The 26,761-nt window shown below is 35.9% G+C and overlaps 6 protein-coding genes across 16 annotated transcripts in view; 5 read left to right on the top strand and 1 right to left on the bottom strand.

The window, feature by feature from the left end:
• Positions 1 to 7,689, top strand: part of LOC119083349 (contactin-associated protein-like 5) — a 32,973-nt gene extending 25,284 nt beyond the window's left edge. For 4 of the 7 annotated variants that reach the window (XM_037193043.1, XM_037193042.1, XM_037193045.1 and 1 more), the window contains 4 exons: positions 1,244 to 1,519; positions 1,731 to 1,917; positions 3,941 to 4,032; positions 7,374 to 7,689. In XM_037193043.1, the coding sequence (XP_037048938.1) occupies positions 1,244 to 1,519; positions 1,731 to 1,917; positions 3,941 to 4,032; positions 7,374 to 7,652 (834 nt within the window). In that variant the 3' untranslated portion in view covers positions 7,653 to 7,689. Of the gene's footprint in view, positions 1 to 1,243; positions 1,520 to 1,730; positions 1,918 to 3,940; positions 4,033 to 5,413; positions 5,733 to 7,373 lie in introns of all 7 variants that reach the window. The other 3 variants (XR_005088849.1, XR_005088848.1, XM_037193046.1) reach the window with 3 other exon arrangements.
• Positions 7,690 to 10,132: 2,443 nt separating this feature from the next.
• LOC119083362 (valine--tRNA ligase-like) lies at positions 10,133 to 13,678 on the top strand. Of its 2 annotated transcripts, XM_037193077.1 has the most exons (6): positions 10,134 to 10,358; positions 10,413 to 12,577; positions 12,641 to 12,802; positions 12,864 to 12,981; positions 13,051 to 13,385; positions 13,550 to 13,678. In XM_037193077.1, exons 1-6 carry the CDS (start codon positions 10,259 to 10,261, stop codon positions 13,604 to 13,606), a joined length of 2,937 nt encoding a protein of 978 aa, XP_037048972.1. In that variant the 5' UTR covers positions 10,134 to 10,258; the 3' UTR covers positions 13,607 to 13,678. The 2 variants fall into 2 exon arrangements, with proteins under 2 accessions (XP_037048971.1, XP_037048972.1); XM_037193076.1 differs by lacking the exon at positions 13,550 to 13,678 and having other exon boundaries at positions 10,133 to 10,358; positions 13,051 to 13,497.
• Positions 13,615 to 14,864, bottom strand: LOC119083363 (telomere length and silencing protein 1 homolog). The gene is made up of 5 exons (XM_037193078.1): positions 14,711 to 14,864; positions 14,539 to 14,653; positions 14,172 to 14,473; positions 13,878 to 14,074; positions 13,615 to 13,816 (listed from the first exon to the last, which is right to left on the bottom strand). Exons 1-5 carry the CDS (start codon positions 14,833 to 14,835, stop codon positions 13,668 to 13,670), a joined length of 888 nt encoding a protein of 295 aa, XP_037048973.1. The 5' UTR covers positions 14,836 to 14,864; the 3' UTR covers positions 13,615 to 13,667.
• A 797-nt stretch (positions 14,865 to 15,661) lies between these two features.
• LOC119083353 lies at positions 15,662 to 17,918 on the top strand. Its single transcript, XM_037193066.1, has 6 exons — positions 15,662 to 16,087; positions 16,151 to 16,336; positions 16,397 to 16,762; positions 16,993 to 17,061; positions 17,120 to 17,668; positions 17,729 to 17,918. The coding sequence occupies exons 1-6, from the start codon at positions 15,962 to 15,964 to the stop codon at positions 17,885 to 17,887; spliced, it is 1,455 nt and encodes a 484-aa protein (XP_037048961.1). The 5' UTR covers positions 15,662 to 15,961; the 3' UTR covers positions 17,888 to 17,918.
• Positions 17,919 to 18,978: 1,060 nt separating this feature from the next.
• Positions 18,979 to 21,110, top strand: LOC119083355 (major facilitator superfamily domain-containing protein 4A-like). Of its 4 annotated transcripts, none has more exons than XM_037193071.1 (5): positions 18,979 to 19,070; positions 19,139 to 19,188; positions 19,250 to 19,602; positions 19,660 to 19,786; positions 19,857 to 21,110. In XM_037193071.1, the coding sequence occupies exons 3-5, from the start codon at positions 19,507 to 19,509 to the stop codon at positions 20,999 to 21,001; spliced, it is 1,368 nt and encodes a 455-aa protein (XP_037048966.1). In that variant the 5' UTR covers positions 18,979 to 19,070; positions 19,139 to 19,188; positions 19,250 to 19,506; the 3' UTR covers positions 21,002 to 21,110. The 4 variants fall into 4 exon arrangements, with proteins under 4 accessions (XP_037048966.1, XP_037048963.1, XP_037048964.1 ...); XM_037193070.1 differs by having other exon boundaries at positions 18,990 to 19,076; positions 19,857 to 21,104; XM_037193068.1 differs by having other exon boundaries at positions 18,989 to 19,188; positions 19,857 to 21,104.
• Positions 21,111 to 23,180: 2,070 nt separating this feature from the next.
• LOC119083354 (microspherule protein 1-like) lies at positions 23,181 to 25,071 on the top strand. The gene is made up of 6 exons (XM_037193067.1): positions 23,181 to 23,316; positions 23,383 to 24,022; positions 24,075 to 24,417; positions 24,487 to 24,566; positions 24,630 to 24,845; positions 24,903 to 25,071. The coding sequence occupies exons 1-6, from the start codon at positions 23,237 to 23,239 to the stop codon at positions 24,993 to 24,995; spliced, it is 1,452 nt and encodes a 483-aa protein (XP_037048962.1). The 5' UTR covers positions 23,181 to 23,236; the 3' UTR covers positions 24,996 to 25,071.
• The last annotated feature ends 1,690 nt before the right edge of the window (positions 25,072 to 26,761 follow it).

The raw sequence follows: 26,761 nt of genomic DNA on the forward strand, positions 1-26,761 counted from the left end.
ATTGAAATATCAACGGCCATTCAGGTATAGGTTCCTAGACTTGTTGAGAATTCGACAACAGCTCAAAACTTTCTCTATAGTTCTGCTAAGCAAACTAAAAAAAATTGATATACCATCAACATCAGTTAAGTTCTGTTCAATAGGTGCTACATTCTTGCACATCCAATAAAACTATTAATATGACAACCTAGTTATCGTTCAAACCTGAAGTGCGTGCAAATTATGACTTTAAATTCTATTAGTTAAAAAATTTCGAACTTAAGAATTTGGTCTCTACGCCATGTGAAAAAAAAAAAACATCAATATCGTTATAAGCATAAAGCATAAACGTTTGCATAAAGAAATATCCACTGTTCAAAAATAAAAGCAAATCAGAACCGAATTTAACTAGAAATTTGAAAGTAAATTTAAGTTGGTAAGCTTAAGTTCTGGCTTAGTGTATCTACGTAGCATGAAAGTAAATAATATTTCATGGTGTAGGAAACTTAAGGCCTTTGTTGTGGAGTCTTTAACATGAAACTTTCAGACGATTTTCCATATTTTAAATATTTTTGTATGTTGGTCGAAGACTACAATAATTCGGTACTTCGGTAGTTCTCAAAACTTCTGATAAAATGAGGCAAACTTCAGGATGAACTGTAGTGTATTGCCTGGCATAGATAAGTGTACATAATTTCTAATACATACTGCTCCAATAACGTTCTCTTCACTTTTAACATTTGAGCGATACTTATTAAGATAGTAAAAATAAGTATAACACAGTCACATAGAGTTCGAACCTAATTCATACCTTAAATTGAAAACTTTTTTTTTAAATTAAAAACTTTTTATTGAAACATCATTTAAGTTACAACATTATGTTTCCTGCAACCTAATGCAAGTCATCAGCTAAGCTTTAGCTTTTCAAACTTTAAATCGTTCTTTTGTTTTGGATTTTCAAATCGATACGACGACGTTGTTTAATATCGAAGTGCACTTGTTGTTTCACAAATAAAAGAATTTTTTCAAAGAAATAAAAACTTCCCATGATTGATCTTAAAAATAAAACAAAACGATTGAAAACAACGACATGATTTATGTGAAAGAAAACTACTTTGGATATGAAACGATTTGTCTGATAAATGCAAAATAGAAAAAAAGAAAATCTAGATGAATAGTTATCACTACTCTAGTAAGACATAGCAGTAATTCATCATGACAAATAAAATTTATCGAAACATTTTCCAATTAATGCATCCCCAAGGCGTCGGACAAAACATGGGTGGAAAATGAACCAGAACGCATATCGTATAAATCACAGCACGTTGATCCATCACAAAAGGAAGAAAAAACTCAGGTCGTGTTCATCACATTGACAACGCTATTTGTCGTAATTGTGATATGTTGTATTATTGAAGTGTATCGCACAAATCGAGCCCATCGAAAACGAATAGAACGAGAAACAGATGAAAGTATTATATGGTCTAAGGAGCAAGCGACAAAACTGTTTGAATCACCGAAACCTTTCAGCTATAAACCGGTGAGTATAATGGCATTAAATGGGATTTTGCTTTTAAAAATTGATTAAAACGGTTTTGTGTATTTTATTTTTGTTTCGTTTTTGTATTGTTACTCTCTTCAGCACCGTCTTCACCCTTTTTTTTTATTTATACTGCTCCATTAGAGCACTTTTCGCTACTGAAATTCGAAACGTTTGCAAACTGACAATGTCCATTTTACTGAATTCACAGGTTTCCTACGACGATAAGGGAGACTCACCCAAAGGTGACGCTGAAATAGTTGGTATCTTGAAAAATGGTAGTTCAAATATCCAACCAATAACTCCATCAACCACTACAATCGGTAATGAACGCGATAATAAGTATGATGCGGAAGACAACAAGCTATTGGTTAATGGTAAAGTAAACGGAGTGACAGGTTAGTAAAACATAGCGAAGTATAAAAATAGTATTATATAAATCATAGAACGTTATTACCGTACCCCATGTTACTGTTTCTGTAATGGACTGTAACAAACAGAAAAATTTCCGAGAAAATCATATTGAAAATTACACGCAGACAGGGCTTTCAATTTGAGTTTGTTTGCATTTAGAACTGATTAGATTTCGCTTTTAAGCTTTCAAAGCAAAATAAACATGCAAATGTTCTTAGCCTTGTCAGTTACGTACAGGAATCATAATAGTAGTATGCAGTTTATTTAAATGACTCTCTGTCCTCATGGGCTTCGCCTTTTTTAACACTAGACTTTCGAATATGAAAAATCATATCAGCTAATGAACAACACATTTCATCGGAACGGAACACTTATTTAGATCCCTTCTTTAAACAAACTTGAAGTCGAATTTACAAACACCTTCAACCTAAAAGAGTAGCTGCAGTAGGGCTTTCAAGAAAAATGTTCAGTTTCACCAGTAAAAGGAAACGTACGATATCTTTCGAACGTAGAAATTGATGAAGGAAAAAATAAATTAAAATCGAACTGCTGACGCTGACCTAGATACGTAACATGGCAAATTAAACATTTTTCACAAAAATGTTTACTGAATTTTCATTTTGTGAAGGAAAAATAATGCTTTTTCCATTGATAGAGTTTTCTGAGTGCAATGTACTTGCATGTTATCGGTTCGTTATTTATACCTTATGTAGTGAACTAAAAGATACATAAACCTGTTACAGTCTATATGCATTCGCCCAGTATTAATATCGGATCTATTACTTCATTCGATCAAAGTATTTTTAATCGGTTTATTTCAAATCTTGTACTTCAATTTTTTTAACATGCATTTTACTATATAAAGGACCATATTACCCAGAGCTTGTCATTATTTTTGTCGTCGTTATCGATAACAGATGAATAGTCGTATGTGACAGGTTAGTTATTAGCCACTACGTTTAATTTTTCTAGAAGCGGTAAGCGTATCGATATAAATGTTTCTTCCATTGTTTAAACGTCGCTTAGAGTTTGTTACAAATGAGTAGTTAGTAGTTACATTCAATAGATTACAATCAATTGCCTGTTTAAGGGCATACTATGGCTAGAGTTCAATGATTATTTTTCGATTGCTAGAAGACGTAACATAACTACCTGATGATAAGGTAAAAGTTTCATTTTGATGTGTTTATTGCCCTCGGCTTCAAGGTTCTGAAAGAACAGGTTAAGAAACTTTCGAGTTGATCACAAAGGCAGTGTGATCAAAATTTTCCTGTAGCGCCAACTAGGTTTGAAAAATTTTATATGACGATTTCAACTTAACAAAAAAAATTGTTTTCAAGTTGACTTTTCAAACAATATACATGTCTGAATTGTCAAGATTTGTGTTTCACCCGCCTTTGTAAGTGTCTTAACCTGTTCTGTCAGAACCTTGCTCGGCTTTGCCTTGGAACTTTATCCCGAGTTATGTAATAGACTTAAAGCACAATAAATCTATTACTTCTTTTGTTAAAATTATAATCTGCTGTCAAAACTGACACTGACCAGTAGTCATCGTTTATTTTTGCCGTTCCTTTATATTCTTATTTGCATTTATCTATTGGTAGTTGTTGCAGTTTGGGGTGTGGACTTTGGTATGAAAATTCTATGTGATGTCTGTCGTCGGTGCATTGATGGGAGGTTCTCTATCGTTAGAATACTTTCAATGCTTAACACCAAAAACCTGAGAACTTTATTTAATGATCCTGTGTTTCCGACCATTTCAATATCTATGATACAGACCCGTCAACAGAAATGTAGTTTTATTGATCTGTATATTGTCACAAAAACAAAGAAACTACAGCGGGTAGACGATATAGGAACCCATTTTTTTAGTCGTTTAGGTATTCATTACTTAGATTTGGTGATTTTTATCTGGATTCTTATAAAATTGTAGACTTTTAGTTGTCTTCGCACAAATTTGTTAGAACTTCGTCAACTGTGAAACCATTCTTCTTATTATTTTTCTAGATTTGGAAAATGAACGTGACAGCGAATCTTCAGCGGATGATGACGAACACGATGACACTACCTGCGAAGACGAGGGCTTGTCAGATAATCCGGTAACTAATTTAATTTGAATAAAAAAGAAATAATTGAATTGGGCTGTGGTGGGTGGCGGAACTTTAATTGTACAATGAAATGTTTTTAATGAGTAAGAGAACATTTGTGATACAGACATCACACGATCTTTCAGTGAAAAATAAGGAAAAAATAGAGTCATTAACATAAAGAAAAGAAAAAAGGGAACCCTTTCTAGGAAACAACGTACTTCGTTACAAACGCCAAAAGAAAGAAAAAAAAATGCAAAAGAAATTCTTGGAAAAAAGTATGTTTTGTACGTACACCATGTTAACGTAATTACATGAAAGGCACAAGAAAAGATGTAAAAGAACTGAAAAATACCACACGAGAATTTTCTATAATGTTGTTAAGTTTCTATGCTATAACCGACTGGATGTGAGTTGGAAAAGGGGCGAATCCACTCTGAACCCTGACGCTCTAATAGCTTCATTAACAATACGATGAAAAGGCTGAAAGGCGGGTATATAATGAATTAAAGTCATAAACTTTTGAAACATTTAATTTTTCCACATTTTTTCGTTTTCTAATTTTTATCATAAAAGCTTTCAACGACTTCCTTGTAATAAATTAATGGTTTTGTTCTTCCAATTTTTAAAACATGAACTTTAAAAGAGAAAACTTAATTATTTGCTAATGATATCAGCTTTGTTTTGCAAGCCGAGCTTATACAGTAGATAATGTTATTGTTATCTTTACAACACGAAACCTTCTAAAGCAACTTAAGTCATCGTATTAATGGTGTGTTTACAAGCGAAACAAGATAGTAAATTAATGCAATTTTATTTTACATTTCCTTAAAAGGAAGACTTTGGTTTTTCTTGAAGATATGCTTTTTCATAAATTGAGGGAAATTTTGATGATCCTAATGTTTTCTGTACCCATTGTCCTTGTTTAACACTTTACACCATTGTTCAGGATCATTGATGAGAAAATACATTGTTTCTGCAGTTTAATGGCTGAAAAGTAAACGCCTTCCTTCAATAATCATTGACTGATTATCCCTACGGCTGTAAATGTAATAGTTAGTGAACCTGAAACTAGAAATCTGAAACTATTCATTTCAGAACAAAGTGGATGTCTGAGTAAATTGGTTATATGAACAACGTAACCATTAATAGAAGATATTTCTCTAAGATATTATAAGTTTACCACTAAAGTCCATTCACTGCCAACTTTAATTGAAATTTATCTCCAAATATTTACATTCCGTCCGTATGTGTCTAATCGAAATACGTTTTAAGTCTGTCCTAATGTAATTACATACTATTATATGCCAACCCTAAAGACTTCCGTTATCGCCATCATTTAACAGAGAATTACAATTTAAATCTCTTTTAACCGACCATATTATTCACTCAGGTAATAGATACGATAAAATCGCCTCATCTAACCGCATTAAATTCATTACAAACACGACCACGCCAGAGACAAATATCATGGGGTCCACCACCCCCCATCGCTCAGAACAATACGACACAATTACCATTTAAAATCGACGAAACACCATCAAACAGCCCCACCTCACATCATTTATAGCCCCAAAGAAGATTGGTTGTTGTATGTAAACCGTTATACGGATATATATAAAATATGATGGTTCATGATGTTTTATACACCTGCATTTCAACGTAATTATTTAAGGCAATCGCAAAACTAAACGACACCAAAATCACAAAAGGTTTGGGAATTCTTCTAATGATTTATTGCAACCAATTTTTCATGATTTTACGTAACATGAATGCTCCTGACTTTATTATTTGAATGGAAATTGCCACAGAGGAAACAAATATAATTGATTGATCCTTTTGAATGAAAGCTGTCTTAGGTCAGTCGAAATAAATTGGAAATTGGAAAAAATGTCACAGAAAAGGTTGAAATTGTTTACTAAAATGTTGTGAGGGTAATTATTGGTTGATATGGTGATGCCCATGTTCACACTGGAAAAAATGTTATATCAGATGCCGATGCTGAACCATAATGTAAATCTACTTCCGTCATGAGTATTTCAATTTTTTTTTCTTCTTTTTAAAATTGTTTGATTGCTTTCGAAAGCATAAACACTGCAACATACTAAACATAATCTTAAAATGAAGTCAAACAAAATGAAATATTCGTTTCCTAAGCGCTGGCTATGATAGTAGACAAGTGAATTAAAGAAATGTAAAATATGTAAACACTAGTAACGATTTGCAAATCTTACTTATAATTCCATTATTTCGGCTGAACTATTTATCTTCCTTTCTATGCAACTTGTTCTCGCCCTCAAAACAGAGGGAGTATTGGTTCTACACCAGAAACTGGAACACCGCATGAATTTATGTGTCTGTGCAAAACTATACTTCCATCTGTTTCTTTTCAATGAATGCAATGGAATTCTTTTCATTCAAGAAGCATATCAGTCTTCAGCAAATATTTATACAAATTCTCAATCGTTGGCTTTCGACAAAGGATAAGTTTAAATAAATATTTCACATTCACATGTCTAGTGTGTCGATAATGTTTTGTCCTTTCATAAAGCGTTTCTGATTTATAGCTTTCCACGTTGATACTCGACATGTTTCAGCAATTGATAGAAGAATTGTACTTTTTCACACAAAAAAAGAAATTATTGATGTCGATGACACGTATATACTATCTCTATCTTATTGGTGTGTACCCGTTTGTCGATACTCCTATTTTTGCGACAAAACGAAATTGGATATATTTTCTATTTGGGTACAATTTTGTGTATACTTTCGACGTGTAGTTGATAGCTGAAAGTTTCCGCAATACTCGTTTCGAGAGTGCTTTTCAGCAGGTATAAAATCATAACTTAAAGGGAAGGTTTTTATTTCCTGAGTATTTGCCGGTGCCTGACTCGTACATATATTTGTTGCATTTTATTTTATTTTGTATTTGCAGTCATTGTGGAAACAGTCGAATTTTTTTTATTTACATTTACACACAATATCTGTAAAAATGCCAATTTTTTAGACTGTTAGCCTTTTGCACATTACTGCATATTAGTTTCGAGGACAAATTGCATAAATGCACAGTGCACCTGCTTCAACATTTATTTACATATTAAGATTTGAACGCCGCGCCGTCAGAAATAATTGAATTCCAATTTAAAACGAAATTTCTTTCGATTTCCTCTTCAAACAACAAAATACAAAAATGATGCAACATATTGCTTTGTAGATTAGTAAAATTGCTTTGTATACGTTGTACTTTAACTTCTTATTCTTATAAGTATACTTTTACACCAACTAACCCAACACACAATACAGAACACTTGCTGACACAATTATTGTTTTCTTCAAAATAACAAATATCGCAGGACGATTACACAGATGAATTCGACTACGTTCCAGATCTACCTCAACTCACAAACCGTTCACAATACTTCGGAAGAGATGTAGATGCTAACAATTACAACCAACACCCGGACAATCCATCCGCACCGATGGTAGTACGACGCCAACCGAAATCACCAGTAACCAAAGTGTTCGTGAGCGAGGATCAACGGCAATTCGATAATCCAATTAGTTATTTAGGAGGCCCACATTTAGAGCCACGTAACCGGAAAAGTCTTGACTCAGTACTGTCAATTGATTAGAATTACAATCGCTAAACCGAACTGGTGTGCATACGTTATTTTGCACCAGCTGGTCTTATTTGGAATTGTATGTGACCAGCTGGTGCAAAATAACGTATGCACACCAGTTCGGTTTAGCGATTGTAGTGTAACTGTAAAGCTTTTTACCTCTGTAGTACTGGTCTCTCTTAGACATTTTGCGAACAGTCATAAAATATATATAAATTTTATCAAATTCGATTGGATAGCACTAAGGGAATGGGAAAAGGATAAGAGGTTCCTATAGAAATTATTTCAATGGTACTACTGGTGCGTTTGTAGGGGTTATGTCTGACCAAATATATGGAGACTAGATAAGACTCTCAATTTAGTTAACTTACACCCTAACCTTTATCTTGAAGCTTTTCATCAGCTCACTTAGCCTTTATAATTGCCAAATTTACATTGTGTTATCCCTGTAATCCTTGAGTTTGACGTATTTATAAATTTAATTTATTAATTTCCTAGGAAATGGGAACATGTTTCAACGAGTTTCTAGTCTCGATAGTTGAAAATATAAAAATACAATTAGGCAATTGATGTAGTTGGCTTTAAGAAACTAGATTTAAGATATGGTCTGCGACTAGGGCCAATTTGTAGGTATTTGATTCTTAAAAATTCCAATAATTTCTTAAAAAATGCCTAAATTTCTGAATTCACAAACTAAGGAATTTTTAGTAATCTTCTAAGAATTTTAAGAAATTTTTAGAATTGAATTTCAAAACATTCTCTGCCTGCGACCGTTGAATCCAAAAATGTAGAAAGGCATAGTGGATCAATTAAACTAGAATCATTGATTACATTCAGTATTTCAGATATTTAGATTGTAAGGTATCGCATAATTTTAATTCACTTACGACGCAACGACTTTACCATTATTTGTAATAAGAATGTGAATGCAATAAAATTTAGTGCTCATGTAATTGTAGTTTATTTTCTGTCTGAATTTTTTCGTTTTATTCGTTTTTTGATTATTCCTCTGAACCAGAATCTTTTTTTTTTTTGAAAAACCATTAAAGCACACAAAAATGTGTAACTTTTAATGGAAGAATTGGTCTGTGAATCATAACCCACTTAGAGAAACCTGTGCAGATCTCATAAATTTACACAATCTGCAAAGGTTTCTCCAAGTTTTTAGGAGGCTTGCTACTACTTGACTAGTAGTCGCACTTGTCATCTAATGATGGTAGATCCACATCTTGGAGTTCATGATGACGGTACGAAACCTGAGATTGGTATAGAGTGGACAATCCCTGAGGATGTCTCAAGTGCCACAACAACAGATCATTCCATTGAACCAATTGATTGGGTTAAACTTAGATACAAAATATGTTAACTTTACATGTAATTTTTCATCCTGAAGAGGAAGATTGGAAGCTATCCATCGTTAAAAAAAAAACAATACTACTTTCCGCCATGTTATCCTTGATTAAGCCTGTGACGGACGGCTATCATCTTCTGGAATATAGAACAAGCTCCGACTAAAAATGATCATTTAGCAAAACACATGTTCAAAAAATTGAGGTCTCTTTAAAATATTCAGATCTAATGAAGTACCAGATCCGATAGTAAAATTTCCTTTCTAATGACACCCCACGTGCATGGTCGTACGTTTCATGTACCTCGAGAAATTTCTGTAAGAAAAGTGTAAGTTTTCAGTCTTTTTTCGGTTGAAAACTTCAACTGCACATATCTCAGTGTGGATGAATTTTAAACCCAATAAGACCCATTTGCCCCGGAAGTACATGCAATTACCTTTCTAATGACAACCCACACGACCCTGTACGGCTCGTGTAACCGGAGAAACTTTTGTAAGAAAAGTGCAAGTTATCGGTTTTCGATCTCCTCACACTAGCCACACAAGCTGCGAAGAAATTTTTTTAAAGTGGTTTTGGCTTCTGGGGTTGAATACCTTACTGGGCACATATAACAAATTCCAATAGAAAATGTGTCCGATTTCGGTATTCTGTTTTTCGGAAGTATCCCTCCTTATGCTCGCCATCCAAGTTGCCGTCTGTGAAAAATTAATTGATTGGTTTGGAATGTGATCCGAGTTATTGTAAGTTCGAGGTTCAAATGATGTAATTAACAGATTTTCGGACTACCATCTCGATAAAGTTTCCGGAAATTTCTAAATACGTAATTAACGTAACAAAACATGTACACTTTAGAAACACAATAGTTAAAAATAGTTAATATTGTGCCTTATTGTACCCACTATCAGATGGTGTCTCGGAATTATAAGATATAACAATTATAATCCAATTGACTATTCATTTCACTTGCATTACCAATGTAACGACATTTACGTATTGGTTACACATTATAGTAAATCGTATGTGGAATGAATAATGTCGATTGGATTGTAATTGTTGTCTTATATTTCTTCCACCGCAGCCTCTCTCTGTTAACTTTCTTCAATGAATTTCTAATGATTTCAAAAATTTGTCTTTAATTCGCGCTCACAAAGTTGTTCCAATACTTTTTCAAAGATAAATCATCTACCTCATTCACTATTATGTCAAAAAAGTCAAAACAGACATCACCTAACCCATTGTAATGTTTATGATCTAACAAAATTCAAAAATATGAACTTCGTTTGCATAGAAAGTGGAAGTCTTTTATTTGGTAAAAGGTTTTTCCAAATAAGTAATCACAAATATGGTTGCAGGCTATTTAGTCATCGAGGTAAGCAATAGCTAATGTAAATTGTCATACAGAAACTAAGGTTAAATATCGCAGGTTTAGCCGACAAATACCAATCGAAGGCTGTTGAATCGAACGATATCAATGAAGAATATGTTAAATGTGAAAACGAATCCAATAAAACCGACCAACAAAAGTTCAGCTTAATACTTCCACCCCCAAATGTAACCGGTCATTTACATATCGGTCATGCTATGATGGCGACGATCCAAGACGTTCTTGTACGATGGAAACGCTCACAGAAATACGACGTACAATGGATTCCCGGAACAGATCATGCTGGTATTGCCACACAAGTTGTCGTGGAAAAGATGTTGAAAAAGGTGAGAAATGTGAGCAGACATGACATGGGACGGAAAGAGTTTCTCGATGAAGTTTGGAAATGGCGAGAAGAAAAAGCCGGTACAATTAAACATGATCTCACACGAATCGGTGCTGATTTGAATTGGTCAAGGGAATATTTTACAATGGATGAAGCTCAGAGTGAAGCAGTGAAAAGTGCCTTTGTTCGGTTGTATGATCAGAATTTAATTTACCGCAGTAACATGTTAGTTAACTGGTCTTGCACTTTAGAGTCGACCATATCAGATATTGAAGTGGAGAATGTCGAAGTAACAGGACCAACCAGGATTTCTGTTCCCGGATATGATAGTCCGATAACTTTTGGTGAAATTTTTGACATTGCGTACAAGATATGCGACAGCGACAGTGAAATAATCGTTTCGACCACCAGACCAGAAACACTACTCGGAGATGTGGCGGTTGCTGTGCATTCGGACGATCCAAGGTATTCCAGTTTCCGAGAGTCACAATTGTATTTATGGCATCCATTTCGGAATGAGAAAATTCCATTGGTTTTCGACGATTCCGTTGACAAAGATTTTGGAACAGGTGCAGTTAAGATCACTCCAGCCCATGATAAATTCGATAAAGAAATAGCCGTACGTCATTCACTGCCATCGGTATCGGTGATAAATGAGAAAGGTACAATATGCGAAGGATTCGATCAATTCTCTAACCAAAAACGGTTTACTGCTCGTGACTTGATGAAGAATGAGTTGTCGCGTCGAGGACTTTTGCGGAATATTAGGCCACATAATCTCAAATTACCGGTGTGTTCGCGTTCAAAAGACATTATTGAATTGATGGATCGACCACAGTGGTTTGTGCGATGCGAAGAGTTGGCCCGAAATGCTATTGAAGCTGTTGCGACAGGTGAAATAAGAATTCATCCTGACAACTTCAAGAAAGATTGGTGTAAGTGGTTGTCACCTAGCCATGATTGGTGTATCTCCAGACAATTGTGGTGGGGTCATCAAGTACCAGCGTATGAGTGCACGTTTAAAGACAAAACAATTTGGTTGGTTGGTGTCAGTCTAAAAGACGTTGAAAAGAAGGCAATGAAAGCTTTCAATGTTGATACAGTCGCCGATATTCAAATCGTACAAGATGCTGATGTGTTGGACACATGGTTCTCATCAGCATTACTACCCTTTTCAGCAATGGGATGGCCAAAGGGAGAAGACTTTTATGAACGAAACTATCCGTTAGACGTGATGGTGACAGGACATGATATCCTTTTCTTCTGGGTAGCAAGGATGGTTATGCTCGGGCAAATTTTGACTGGTCGTGTTCCCTTCACCGATATACTACTTCACGGTGTTTTATGTGACGCTAACGGTCGAAAAATGTCGAAGAGTTTAGGCAACGTTATAACACCCGAACAGGTCATTAATGGCGCAACTTTAGAGGATCTTCGCAACGATATACAAAAATCATATGAAAATGGTGTGCTATCCTTGGATGAAGTGAAAAAATCAATTAAAGGACAGCAGCAGCTGTTTCCAAAGGGCATTCCACAGTGTGGAACCGATGCACTTCGTTTTACGCTGTGTAGTACGGATGTAACGAGCCACTTTATCAATTTCGATGTTAATCAGTGTCACGCGAACTCGCGGTTCTTCAATAAAATCTGGCAGGCAGCGCGGTATACAATAGCATCACATGAACAGCTCAATTTGAATCTGTATGATGCGATTTGTTTGAAGAAATTGGAGCTCGCCGATATGGATCGATATATTTTGAGTCGTCTTGGTAATGCGTTGCTACAAATAGATAACGCAATGAAGTCATACAATTTTCATATCGCCACCGATGCGTTGAAAAGGTTCTTCTACGGTGACTTGTGCGACGTCTATTTGGTAAGTACTGAAAGTCTCGAAGTCCACAACCTTTTGTAATTCGGTTCTAACAATACGTTACAGGAAACAACGAAGAAAAATATTTCCAGCAAGGATTCTAGTGGAGCAGTACACTGTCGTGTTCTAGCAACGTGTTTGTCGATTGGTCTAAATTCATTAGGTCACTTCGCCCCTTTTGTATGCAATGAACTTCTAAGACATCTGCCGAAAATATCTGAGTTTCAGGTAAAATCGTAGAAAAAATTTCCCCTTTTAAATGTCTCATCAGTTCTGATTCCAACTTCAGCCAGAGGAATGGATAGACAACGCACTCGAAACGGAAATTTCAAATTTATTACGAATATGTTCGGCTATAAGACAACTTAAGGTGGACAATAAAGTCATCGGAAAACATGCTCCTGTGGGTAAGTGCGCAAAGTCAACATTAAAAAATTGAACTGCACTGACTCATTAACGTTAACCGATTACCTTAGTGCACCTGTACATTCACACTGAGTCTATGTATGATAGTCTACGTCCATTTACCTCACACATTGCAAAGTTAGCACTCGTAAACGACGTTGTACTGAACGATTCGTCAAGAATTGTCGAACTGGAAAAGTTTTCGATAAAATCAACGGCTGGTTATGAATGCTCGTTTGGAATTGAAACCAATCATTTGTATGAGGCCGATAACGGAACATCTGAATTGAATGCAAAGAAACTGAAGAAATTGGAGAATGAGCTGGAGAAACTATTAAAAAGGGTGTGTACAAAGGGCTACGCGGAATCGGCTCCTCAAGACGTCCAAGATAAAATTACCGAAAAAGTGAGCAATGTGCCAATCGAGGGGGTAATCACTTTCTCATATAATCACCAAATAATCCCGTATAATCCCATATAATCCTTGTCATAAAATCAGTGATTTACCCTTCGGTGCCAATCAACTAATTGTTTTTCGTAATTAAAATTAAAATTTTTCTTTTTCAACAGATCAATAAACTAAAAACTGAAATTGGGAGCATGAAACAGCTCCGACACCATGGCTAGTCACCGTGTTCAGGTCTGTTTAGAGATATAATTTATTACAAAAGTAAATAGTTGGAAATGCTTAGTAACGTCGGAACTGTTTTTTAAACTTGTCGTAGTGGTAGTCGTCAGTGGCCTTCTTAACTCCTTTCTCTTTACTTTGCTGAGCGTCTTCCCTCTCCTGCAACACATTCTGTTTGCGTTTCCTCAGTTCAGCCTCTTCGATGTTAACTGGAAGTACATTAAAATTGATGTAAATTGGTTCTAAAGATGACGTTGAATCAGAACTCACATCGATTATGTTGCACAAAATTTACAGCGATGTTAGTAGGGACAAACTGTGACGGACCATCTTTTTTATTCTTTTGCTCCATTAAAAGTTTTTCCTTCGCTGCTTCAGTTGCTTCAATATTCTTGATTTTCGCTTCGATACCCAAATCGACCTCCGGTATTCCATTAAGCATCTGATTCGATAACATTTCTTCAGATCTAGAGAGAAATAAATTATTTCAAGTTTCAGTTAACATATCAAGCGATAGGTCTTGTATTCCCCTGCATATCATGGGACTGACAACGCTGCACATACTTTTGGGTCGAACTTAATCGAAGATGATCCGGTAGAGAAAGTAGTGCAGCTTCTTCAGGGGTCAGATATTTGTGTGAATTTTCCATAACATCGTCTGAGCTTGTGTTGCTCTTGATGCCCTTTCGTTTGCTCAGCTGCTCTTCAATATACTTCATCATTTCTTCGTCTTCGTCCCGTTTATTTGTTTCAGCAGAGAACTGTGTACCAATACCCACGTCGTATGCATCTTCCACTGGTTTGATACCCTTTTTCAATGCATGCATGTTGATCATTCCTCCGGATTTGGTGTTGAATGGATCCCTCTACGAATGGATTTTAAAAAAATAAATAATTTCTATCGGTCTGAGTGGCGTCAATTGAATATTACGTTTGTTAGCTCCTGTTCGATGGTGATTTTCTTTCCAAGAGCCAATCCGATGATATTCACTCCATTCGGTTTGTTCCGGAGTTTCTGGCGTTCCTTAGTTTCAACCAATTTCGACCTTTGATTTGGAAAATTTCTTGAGTTTCGTTCAACTGAATGCAGCCTGAGTACTTACATAGTTTCCTGTGCATTGTCAGTCGCATCTTCCTCATCGTCACTTATGTTTCTCTGACGAAGATTCTTGCGTTTTTTTGGAATGAAAGAGATTTTTACATTGGACGATTCACTGTCGTTTGACATGGTTTTTGTTTTGCTTCGTTTTCGTGAATGGTGACAAACGTGCCAAACACAAGCTGGTGTCAAAGTAGTACTTCTTGCAATGTCTTCTACTACATTGAATCTACATTCAAATTAAATGGGGCAAAGAGAGTTTGAAGAGTGTTTAAGAATTTGTGAGTATAAAAGGTATAAAAGCTGGTAACGGTCAAAAAATGTACGAGGTTGACGCAGCGATAAGTCATAATTTAATTTGATATGGATTGTTATAATCATACGTTTTAACCTACATTTATCGTTGTTTAAGACGATGAACTGCATCATATTCTAGTGGAGTGTAATTTCCAATTTAGTCAAGAATCGGGGTTGCATTTCCGCAAGTCCGCAGTGTTTCACATATAGTCTTACAAATAATATAATTGTAGATGATGAATATCCACCGGTGTTGCTCGCCAGGGATGTTTTTAAAAATATTGAGCCAGTTGAAGAGTGTACTTAACTTTCCATTTGTCTACGGCTTGGTATTAATTCAAAGATTTGTTTTATCAATGTAAAATCATAAAATTCTACACAGACCTAAAGTATGGCAGTTTACAGATTTTTCATTAGGGTTGCCGAGCTAATTTATTAAAACTTAAAAATTTACACCGATTCGATTGAGCAAAATATTCGAATATGCAGAAACTTCTCTTTCGTCTGAATTGTTATTTAGTGTAGTGCTGTCATGAGAGATGGCGCATTTTATCAGACCGCCATCTTTGGTAGTATTATGAAGTTATTTATTTCGTGTGGTGCGCCATCTATTATCAGATCTGACTTGAACAGTACGTCCCTCTGGTAATTATTACATTATTAATTTGTTGTAGCCAAGAGAGGTCGTGAAATTTTAGTTAAAACAGACATGAATTTAGAAGCTGTCAAAATAAGGTACAATTAGGGACGTGAATCTTCTGCGTTTGAAGAAAATTGACCAGAAATACTTTTCAAAATTTCGTTATTTTTGTCGTTCAAAAATATTCATTTATTTGAATCGATTTAATTCATTGAACAATCATATCCCCTGCATTGATGCTACCTATTTGAATGTGTGTATAGTGCGGTAATATTCGAGTATACAGCGTGTGGTTTGTTTTGTTTTCCACTCGAAGCAATGAATGATTCGAACTTTCATATTGTAAAAAACAATGGGCAATTGGAAATTGTGAAACTGGAGCCAGTTAAGAAAAAACCCAAACCGAAATTGAATTTAGGCGTTGATAGGCTGTGTCCGACAGAGGTTAATTAATGTTTGCTTTCTTGTTCAAATGAAATAATAAAAAAAAAAACAAATTTGTTCCAGGATCGTAAATGTAATGGAGATATTTCAGGAACTAGTATCGTACAAGATACACCTGCAATTGGCAAATGTAGTCCAGAATTGCATTCGAATGCCTTCCCAAAATATGTTTCAACTAAACTAACTGATTTCGAAGAAGTGACACCAAAAAAGGCTGCATTGAAAACCTACTCACGGGTTCGGAAGAGAGTAACGTCATTGGTAACATATTCGTAAATCACCAAATAACTTTCATGTTTATTTACGTAGGTCAATAAGTCAAATCATATTTGTCTAAACGGTCTAACACCAAAGGAAGCAATTCTTGCTATACACAATTCGACAGTCGGTGTACCACACAACTCAACAGACGATGTACCATACAACTCAACTGTCGATGTACCAGACGTTAAACCTGATCAAATTACTCTCAAGAAAGAAGCTGAAGTAGAAGAAACAACAGTCGATGTACCAGACGTTAAACCAGTCCTATTTTCTCCGGAGGAATACGAGGAGATCCATGCTGTAAAAGCTACAACAGTCGATGTATTAGTACAAATTCCTCCCGAGAAAGTCGAGGAGTGTCATGATCCAATAGCGATAAAAACTGAACCTGATCTGGATATCGTAGATGAGGTAAGAAGAAACCGTCTATATGGTAGTTCAATTATGTGAATTAGGTTTGTAGGATCAATATCAATTTTTGAATCTGTTTTGTGGGGGAGTGATAATTGGCATGGCACATAGTTGCTATACTGATTTCGTTCGGCTAGCCCATGAAGGTAGTCATCGAATTCATTTGTTTAGGTTTTCCTTTTCAAAGTCATATTTCTCTGCAAAAAATGAAGTCTCATTGTACCTTACAGGAACCTGAAGCAGTTAAAGAGATCATGGACAATTCAAAACAGAGTTTGGTATCTATGGAAGAAAATGTGGTAAGCCGGCTTGTTTGATTTTTACACCATTTTGCTTACCAATTCCATTGTGATTCAGGTTAGTGAAAACAAATCAATCAAAGCCGTTCGAAAAGTTAAAAAACTGACTGTCTCACGTGCTGATGTAGACCAAAATGTGATCAATCTATCAACTATTCCGAACCTGCTACAATTATCAAAGAGAACCGTAAAATGTAATGTGTGCGGCATGATTTTCCCGAAGAGTGCCAATCAAGTAAGAACGTTGGGCAGACATTTCTTGAAACATAAAACTAGTGTGGTAACTGTCGTGACAAAATTCACCGATTTCACGATTTATGGCCAATACAAGGGACCCGTCATCCTGAACAATTCCGTAGTGAAAACGTATGCTTCACCTGGAGATAAATCAAAAAAAGAAAGTTCGCCAATGGAAACCCCTTACTCGTCTGGAGGTATGAGACGAAGAAAATTGAATGACATCGAACCTGTACCGCATGATATACTGCATCGGTTGCGTTCCTGTCAATCTAAAAAAAAGGATGGGAAATCACATGTACTAATTGGGAGTACGCTCATAAAACCGATGACACAGTCGACTTCAGTATCACCTGTTAATAGAGGACCAGTAAGTTGCTCACATTCCCGTTTGTCTTAGCGCAAGAAATTTATTTTTAATTTTTTCCAGGAGTGTTCGCCTGAATCAAAAGAATCACATGGTATGGATGCATTAGATGCAGACGATGATGTCGAAATACTTGAAGAGAAACCAGAACTGATCGTGATAGACGATAATGATGACGATGTGCTAGACACACCAAATGAAGATGTAGAAAAATCAATTTAATTTAAATAAAGATTTTAGATGATACGATCGATAAATATTTATAGAATCAGAAGAAATACGAAAAATTAGAAGTCGTGTCAAAAAGTATGAACTTGTAAGAAGACGGAACAAATTTTGTCCGTTCTCTATTTATATTTGGGTGTGCTTGTATTGCGTCACTGTATCGTAAAAACATTAGCAAACGAGAGTTGATGGAGTTGACCGTCAATTAGACGAAAACAATTCGGCTTTCGTAAAACATACATATACATAAAACGTTGGAAGAATGTGGCGGTCGAGTGAATTATATTGTTTCAGAGTAAGGATCCAAGGTGCAGTTTCCGACTGATGTAGCATGTAAGAGTCAGGCTTTCGTCATAAGTATTAAAAACTTGACTTTTCCGCTTTTGTATATAGAAATAATGCTTTCCTACTCGCAAAAAATTATTTCGAAAAGAGCGACACAAAGTTCTTACAGTTAGAGGCAGTGAAATTTCGACATGAATTTGCTTCAGCTATTTTTCAGCTGATCCAAAACGATCAAAATTGTTTATACGTCTTTATACGCGTGCATGTAGCAACCGTATAAACAGTTTTGATTGTATATGTGGATCAGCTGAAAAACAGCTCAAGCAAATTAATGCTGAAATTTCAATGCCTCTAGCTGTACTTCTTTTATGTAAAGTATCTATCTCCTAGAGTTCCATACAAAATATTGATCGTTTCAACATTTGGATCATTTATTTTGCTATATATGAGAACACTAGAGAACACCCTTGGCTCGTCGCTTATTCTTGTCGCCGTTCTCGATATCAAATATGACTAATGGTTTCTATAAAAGACTAAACACCTGTCCAAATAAGAAAAGTGCTGAGAGTTATTCAAAATACTCATCATTTTATATAACATTACTCATTACCAATGTCAAGTCACTCCATGTAAACTGTCCTAGCAGATCTATGATTAAACCCGTTCAGTAAGTAGGTTAATATAGCGAACAATTCACACTTACTATCACTCTAAGTTCATTCAACAGTTGCATACAATTTAAGTCGGTGTGTTAATGTAAAACAGTGTTGTAAACCCAACAAAACCCAATACAGTTTCATGTTTGACAAGTCGAATCATTGGTGGGTTGGGTATTAGAAACAAAAACAAAACAAAGTGCGATTAGTATGCTAAAACAGAGCCAAGGGAAAAAAGTGTAAATGTAATTGATACTATTTATGATAAGAATAGACAACTAATTTATTGTTTTATCAAAACTTTCAGTTATTTGTCTATTTTAATGTTCGTGTTCGTCAGTTTGGAATTTTCATTAAGTAAAATTTTCTGATTTTTTTGTTTTGTTTGAATAGTCAATGAATTAAATTAACTTCACAGTCCGAGATTCAGTCCAAATCTGATTGAATTTTCATCAGCAAGTGGCAAGAGATTGTCTTCGTAGAGAGAAATGATTTGATATTTTTGGACGCTTTACGGAGTTGATGTTCTACAGATTTTATTTTATTTGACATGTTGGCTGGATCAACAACATAAACGACAACATTTTATGATTGGATGGCATTTACATTATCGCGTTAAGTCTTGGGGATTTTGGTTCTTTAGTGTCTTTTAAAGCACTCACTTCAATATTAACAATGGATAACAATATGCCTGAATCAGCATTTTCGACGTCTTCACGTAACGTGAAATACATAGTTTCACTGGCCGTTTATTACAGTAATTTCGTTTTGGTGAGTCAAATCTAAATTTGTTAACGTTTCAGTGCATTAAGGTTGGGTTCCTTTCAGGGAGTTTGCATAACATTTCTTAGTCCACTGGTTCTGGAACTTACGAACATCTTTGATTCAACAGTGGATCAAGTGTCCGAGGTTTTTACAATTATTTTGTTTTGCTATCTCGCAAGTGCATTGGTCTGTAAGTTGACAAACTGACAGATTCCAAAGCAACAACGATTCAACTAACACTGATGTTTACTGATTTCTAGGTACACTAATATTCAAATGTGTTAACCGGCAGTTAGTTGTCCTGCTGCTGCTTTCACTGATTACTTCATCATTCTTTTTGATACCATCAGCCACCAATTTGACCGAATTTTTTGTGTATAGCAGTTTAATAGGTCTGGGTGGCGGTGGTTATGATACCGCCCAAGTGGCCTGGATTATTGATATATGGAGAGATGAATCGCCACCGTGGATCTTGACTCAACATTTTGCCTACTCACTGGGAACGTTAGCACCGCCCATAATTCTGGCCAACTTCTTAACGAACGGCAATTCAACTGACAAATTAGAACCTACGACCGCACGTGATATTCGCACTCCGTTTTACATCGCTGGATCTTTGGCCATAACTGCGGTGGTCATAAACGCAATCATTTATCTTACATTCAGAAAGAGAACACCAGTGGTGGTCGTTACGAGCAACATTCAAGAACCAATAATTGTTGACACATCTTGGGAACGTGAAAGCATTGACAGCAGATCGAGTTCGTCTGGCGTATCCGTAACAACGGCCCTAATATCTCGGAATCGTGACTCGTCAAAACGGCGGATTTACATTATCGGACTATGTTGTGGTGTGATTGGATTCTATTCGGCACTAGAACTATGTACGCAACAGTTTTTACCCACCTACACTCATTTCTCTCCCATGAAACTATCACCGACTGAAGCAGCAAAAGTGTTATTCGGTCTTCAGCTCGGATTCACTATTGGTCGGCTATTCGGAATTTTGCTCATTCTGAAAATCCAGCCTCATTTCATATTCGCTGCCAATTTGATTTTACTAGCCATTTCCAATACAATTTTATACATTTGGGGTGGATCGTCAATGACAATGTTATGGGTGGGAAGTGTTATGATCGGCGTCGGAATGTCCACAGTATATCCATCACTGTATGCTTACATTGAAAAGTATTTATTCATAACAGAGTCTGTATCAGGAGTCATAACAGTAGCTGGAAGTTGTATGTCAGCTATATATCCACTAATTGTAGGGAATTCTATTGAAACAAATCCGGAAATTTTGATGTATGTTAATTATGCGAGTATTTGTGTCTCGTCTGTTGCATTTTCGTTACTATTTTCTATGACTTATGTACGAACGAGGATGGGATATACAAGAATATAGAGAATAAATTTCACGAAAATGAATCCGTCTCTATCTACACCTAATGCAATTAATGTGATATTATCAAATTTTCAAGAGAATAAAATTATTTTTATGGTGCTGCATCTTAGACGTATTTTTTTCGTATTTAAAAGTAATCTTAAACTCTTCATTAACCTGTCACATTCATCTGTTATTGATAACGACGACAAAAATAATGACAATTTCTGGGTAATGTGGTCCCTTATTTTGGTAAAATGCATGTTAAAAGAATGAAGTACAAGATTTGAAATCAACAGATTAAAAATACTTTGATCGATGGAAGTAATAGATCCGATAGATCCGGTTATATGATTGCCGTCTGTAACAGGTTTTTCAGTAAAATTTCTCAGATTTAATGAACCTCCGAAAATTATTGATGTTAATGCTAGGAGCAGTACTATGCGGACAGTGTCGGTTTCCCTATGGGAAATTCGGTATCATTACGCTGGAAAAATTTGGCGCTGAGTTTCACTGAATGGACAATCATTGCCTGACGAGAAATTGTTTATTAGTTTCAAACTGAAATAAAAAAAAATTGCCTAAAAAATTCTATAGAGAGTTTGCGAATAAACTTTACATTGCCTAATCTTGTAAAGCACAGTTCCAAATCTTTATTTTGAAGAGTGCATGAGCTCAATGGACTCAGTCAATGAGTTTAAAGTGAAAATTTCAATTCGCGTGTCAGAGTATTCAATCCGGACATTTACAAAAAGAAAGTATTTTGCCAGGAAACATGAATGATGAAGTCTAAAATGAAACAGATATAACTGTAGTTCTTCCTTTAAATCTTGTAAAGTGGCAAGAAAGGAGGAAAAGTTGTTTCGACCTCGTGATAAAAGGGAATGCTGAGCTGTTCTTCATTTGTTTTAGCTAGCCTATTACTCTCAAGAGCGTAAATCAGATTAAAAAAGGAAATTACGATGAAAAAGAAAAATCTCGAATATCGAATTAGCGTAAAAACTACGAATTGTGATGTGGTCTTCAATGAAGACTCTTCATGAACTAAAATTTGTATTTTTAACTTATACACGTCAGTAATCAGTAATCAAAATCACCTTATTTTTGAATAACTTTTTGCTCACTGCGTTCGCAATTACATTTCTTTTACTTCTATATAAACACTATCATCCATTTCAAGAGTCTCCGTAACGTAACGTTTATATAAATATATGAATCCGATATGAAAATTGGCGCTTAGATTGCATTTGCCAGTGGAGCTGAAAATTTTAATCCGGCCCTGTATGCGGAGATTTTCTCTACGAAACTACAGCTGAAATAACTAGTGACGTAAAAAGAAACTTTTCGCAATTCCGGTCCATAATCATCACCTTTCCATGCATCCATTTAATGTCGTTTTGAAGGTATTTATTTCACTGTATTTCTGGACACAGTGCGATATTAACTTTTTTTCGCACTTGGGCTTTTTCACATTTTTTTCGCACGCTACAGAGCTTAGTACCTTTAAGAAAGACTAAATTTTATAAATAAAAACTTTGCACAGACCAGGATTTGAACATCCAACACCAAAATTCTTTCAAACACCAAGCAACGACCATAGCCCTTCGGCTACAGAGTCACACAATTATACCGAACGTATTGTTGAAGCGTATATACTAAGCATTGAATACTCGATTTCATTCAACGCGTCTCTTTACATCACATTGCAATGTGTATTATGCAGCCTTCTTGATCGTTCAAATGAACTTCTGTATACACAAGAATTTTGGAACAAAATGTAGGACATGTTTTGCATTGGAAAGGTGATTATGGCCCGAAATTGCGAAAAACGTTGTATCTACCACGGTAGGTATGCCGGTATTTTTTCGCACACGACGTCTTGTCGACCTCGGCTTCGCCCCGGGTCGACAGTCGACAATCGACATCTAGTGCGAAAAAATACCTTGGTAGATAAATAACTATGAACGCACTAACAGAGCAATAATGCTTTTCCCTTACCCAACGGATCACGTAAAGTGATATAGATCGCCTAAGGTATAATTACTCTTAGAGTTCTATAGTAAAACATTAGGCGCCCAAAATTCAAAAGAATACGTTTAATGCGAAATATGTGAAAAATGACACTTTAATGACTTTAATACACGGCACATACAAACGCCATCAATATTACCAAACCAAAATTGGCATTCTATGACATATTGTCAAAACTATAAGGGAAAACGCTTAGCATCATTTGCATCTCATAATTTTCATAATATGGACCATAAAAGCGACCAAATTATCGAATACACATCAAGTCCGTCAACCGATGCAGCCAATGACCAGAAAAGAAGAAGGTAATGTGGTGAAATCTACTGAAAAATGACTCCAGCCATAAGTAATTGGTTACACTCTTGATCCAGCTCACAACGTTCGATCAAAAGAAAACGATTTGATGATGAAATAGTTGAATTCAGTCTCGGTATACCTCCAACGCCGTATCGCGTTGGTGCTCGATCCCGAACCCAGTCGCAAACGTACGTTGGCACGTTTGCCGAAACTCCGACATCCGTTTTACCACCGCCAATTGTTGTACCTGCATCAGCCCCACCATTAGCCGCTCCGCTTCCGGCACCAATGGTGCCAATCCAGACCACAACCGTTGTTTCGACTCCTACAGTTGCAACGATACCCACCGCTAATGTTTTACCAATGGAAAAGCGGAGACATTTAAAGAGCAACAAAAAGAACAAAAAGTCTCGCGGCGGCAATCAAATAACCACAAAAGATCTGGGACGCTGGAAACCTATCGATGATTTGGCCTTGATTATCGGGATACAGCAAACAAACGACATTCGGATGGTTCATCGTGGAACAAAGTTTTCGTGCAAATTTACCGTTCCGGAGATGCAGTCACGATGGTATTCACTGCTGTATGAAGAACCCATATCGCGTATCGCAGTCGCGGCTATGAGAAATCTTCATCCAGAATTGGTTGAAAGTGTACAGAGTAAGGCTCTGTATTCGGTTCAAGAGGAAGAATTGCTGGGAACGATAAAGAGTGTAAGTTCTTACCCTACATCTGTGCTTTCAGGCTATTAATTTCTTATTGTAGTCGGAGAATCCGACTATAGAGACTTTCCAGGATTTATTGGACAAGAACGCCTCAGCATTTTATCTGGCCAGAACGGCGAAAGCAATATTTACCCACTGGCAACTGATGAAACAGTACTCCCTCTTACCCGATCAAATTGTTCAGCCGAATACCAGACCCGATCAACTGTTAAGCTTCTCCGACGCTGAAGAATTGTTGCAAGATTCTGAGTTGGCTGAACCGAAGGATGAAGTTCTCGATTTGGAATACGCGCTAGCTGATCGGGCAAACAAAAAGGAAATTCGACAGCTCGAAAACGAACTAACTCGATGGGGTGTACTCGTTGATTCATTAACTGGTGTTGGTAAGATCCTATGACGACAGACATTCAGTTTCATTTAAATAACAAACTGAATCCGTTTCGTGCTTCTAGGCTTTGCTCCAGAATTTGATAATCAGACCCTAGCAGTTTTGCGTGGCAGACTTGTGCGATATTTAATGCGGTCGAGGGAGGTATGTTTGGATGTGAAAAACAGTGAAAAGTAATCGTTTTAATTTCTTGTTCTGGATTCTAAGATAACATTCGGGCGAACCACTAAAGAACAAACCGTTGATGTTGATCTAACCCTTGAAGGACCTGCGTACAAGGTGTCCCGGAAGCAAGGAACCATAAAGCTTCGCAGTAACGGCGATTTCTTCATTTCGAATGAGGGCAAACGACCGATTTATATTGATGGTATGCCGTTGCTGTCGGGAAGCAAAAATCGAATAAATAACAATTGCGTTATCGAGGTACGACTCTTGTTAGGGGTTGTTTACGAATTTGTTTGAGAATTTTTCCGCTTTTAGATTGCCGGTCTACGATTCATTTTCCTCATCAATAATGAGCTCATCAATGCGATACGTCAGGAGAGCGCCAAAATGAATGGGCCGCTTAATTAGATGGTGTGTGCTAAATGAAGTATTTTGTGTATTTACGATGTTCCAATAAATCGCAGTGGCAATGTATACTGACTAATTTGAAAAATGTATAATTTTGTACCACTCCCTATTATTATTTCGTAGAGGTTAATAAAGAGCAACAACAAAATGTGCTAAAAAACAGACAGTGAATTTCAGTAAAATTAGAAAACGTTGTAAGCCAACTGCAAATCGCACCCGCCTGAAGTAGTTGCAAAAGAAGTTGCAAAATTCGTAAAAGGAAAATGTTTTTTGCGACAACTTTTGCAACTACTTCAAACGACTAGGAGCAACCTGAAGTAGTTGTCAAAGTAGTTGCAAAATTCGTAAAAGGAAAATATTTTTTGCAACAAGTTTTGCAACTACTTCAAAAGGCTGCAAATCGCACTTGATCTCTTTTACTACTTTACCGATCCGATTTTGATAATTCTATTACTAAATAGGAAGAGGATAGCATTCATTTACTAGTTCATTGGCGGCATGAATGACTTAAAACCACTTAAATTACGTGTCGAGCGAGATGACGAGATGCTTCCGCAATACAAATCTATACACTTTCGAAACCGAAGAACCAAGAAGCTTCAATCATGTAAAAAACTACCGAACAAACATTCAACATTTAGAAATGTGGGCGCAGATTCATTAAACGCATTCTTCCCTATTTGACATTAATTTAAGTACATAGGCTCTTCTGTACTGTACTTTAATGTGTATGGGTATGTTGGTTACTCATCTGCGTTTACTCACAATCTTTGTTGACTTTAAAGAATGAGAAAATTATTGAAACAAAATTTTTCTTATAAGTTGCACATTTTTCTGTTAATATCCGACGGGAGTTCATGACATACTGACTTTTAGTATGCAAGATTTATAACGTAATTTATTAAAGGAAAATGCGCAAAAAAAGACTGCTCACAATAATGACGCAGCCAGTAAAAAAGCGATCTTTTCTAAAATTAAATTTACAATAAATAAAAATCATCTATCCTGCTTTTCCCAATGTGCCCAAAATACAGGCAGCGTTTCCACGTTGGATAGCGATTGAAATTCGTTGCAAAAGATAGTCCTTTGATCTAACCTCACCAGTTGCCTTTTTCATTAATGATCCCAATTTGTCCACAAATTTCTTCGTTTCAGTATGCAAGAGTATACATATTGACAGTATATAAACGTTTATGATCAAAAAACAAGGATCATATACTTTTCCGATGATAGTTCCAAATGTAACTAGAAACAATCTAATATCATGTACCTGACCAGTGACCATAGAGTTATACTCTAGAGTATAGCTCTATGTGCCTGACTTCCATTCATTCTGTTCATTTGCGAATATTAAAGTGGTTACGACTTTAAACCAATTCAAGTGAAAATATAAAAATCGCGTGAAAATTGATTCAGAAGGATTTAGAATGTTGAAATCGATAATAAAAGTTAAGGTTAACATTGTTCAAACTTTCAAATTCTCGCATTTTTAAACGCTAAAGTAATGGGGAATCAAAATTCGAATTAATAACAAAATTTTGTGTGAATCTTAGTAAAAATAAAAAAAAATTGAGCTGACTGTAATATTTTCAACATTTTCCCTAATCTTACCTGTGTCAAGACAAAAGCATTTCTAAAGATTAGCAACCGCCTAAATCATAAAAATTGCCACATAATGACTCATTTCTGCATGATCAAATGTTTTCTTATCTTAGGCCGTTACTAGTCGGGTAAAGACTAAATAAGAGAAGCAAAAAAATAAACAA

This window comes from Bradysia coprophila, unplaced genomic scaffold (assembly GCF_014529535.1).
Source record: "Bradysia coprophila strain Holo2 unplaced genomic scaffold, BU_Bcop_v1 contig_588, whole genome shotgun sequence".
Lineage (NCBI taxonomy): Eukaryota > Metazoa > Arthropoda > Insecta > Diptera > Sciaridae > Bradysia > Bradysia coprophila.

Excerpts from the sequence above, each read along its gene's own strand:
- LOC119083353 (XM_037193066.1), top strand. The coding sequence starts at position 15,962 with ATGAATGATTCGAACTTTCATATTGTAAAAAACAATGGGCAATTGGAA. Across the intron at positions 16,088-16,150 it reads ATAGGCTGTGTCCGACAGAG|GATCGTAAATGTAATGGAGA; the intron begins GTTAATTAATGT and ends AATTTGTTCCAG. Across the intron at positions 16,763-16,992 it reads ATCTGGATATCGTAGATGAG|GAACCTGAAGCAGTTAAAGA; the intron begins GTAAGAAGAAAC and ends TGTACCTTACAG.
- LOC119083354 (XM_037193067.1), top strand. The coding sequence starts at position 23,237 with ATGGACCATAAAAGCGACCAAATTATCGAATACACATCAAGTCCGTCA. Across the intron at positions 24,418-24,486 it reads TGATTCATTAACTGGTGTTG|GCTTTGCTCCAGAATTTGAT; the intron begins GTAAGATCCTAT and ends TCGTGCTTCTAG. Across the intron at positions 24,567-24,629 it reads ATTTAATGCGGTCGAGGGAG|ATAACATTCGGGCGAACCAC; the intron begins GTATGTTTGGAT and ends CTGGATTCTAAG.
- LOC119083362 (XM_037193076.1), top strand. The coding sequence starts at position 10,259 with ATGAACTTCGTTTGCATAGAAAGTGGAAGTCTTTTATTTGGTAAAAGG. Across the intron at positions 12,578-12,640 it reads ACTTGTGCGACGTCTATTTG|GAAACAACGAAGAAAAATAT; the intron begins GTAAGTACTGAA and ends AATACGTTACAG. Across the intron at positions 12,982-13,050 it reads CGGAAAACATGCTCCTGTGG|TGCACCTGTACATTCACACT; the intron begins GTAAGTGCGCAA and ends CGATTACCTTAG.
- LOC119083355 (XM_037193071.1), top strand. The coding sequence starts at position 19,507 with ATGGATAACAATATGCCTGAATCAGCATTTTCGACGTCTTCACGTAAC. Across the intron at positions 19,603-19,659 it reads ATTACAGTAATTTCGTTTTG|GGAGTTTGCATAACATTTCT; the intron begins GTGAGTCAAATC and ends GGTTCCTTTCAG. Across the intron at positions 19,787-19,856 it reads TCTCGCAAGTGCATTGGTCT|GTACACTAATATTCAAATGT; the intron begins GTAAGTTGACAA and ends ACTGATTTCTAG.
- LOC119083363 (XM_037193078.1), bottom strand. The coding sequence starts at position 14,835 with ATGTCAAACGACAGTGAATCGTCCAATGTAAAAATCTCTTTCATTCCA. Across the intron at positions 14,654-14,710 it reads GACAATGCACAGGAAACTAT|GTCGAAATTGGTTGAAACTA; the intron begins GTAAGTACTCAG and ends TCCAAATCAAAG. Across the intron at positions 14,474-14,538 it reads TCGAACAGGAGCTAACAAAC|AGGGATCCATTCAACACCAA; the intron begins GTAATATTCAAT and ends ATCCATTCGTAG.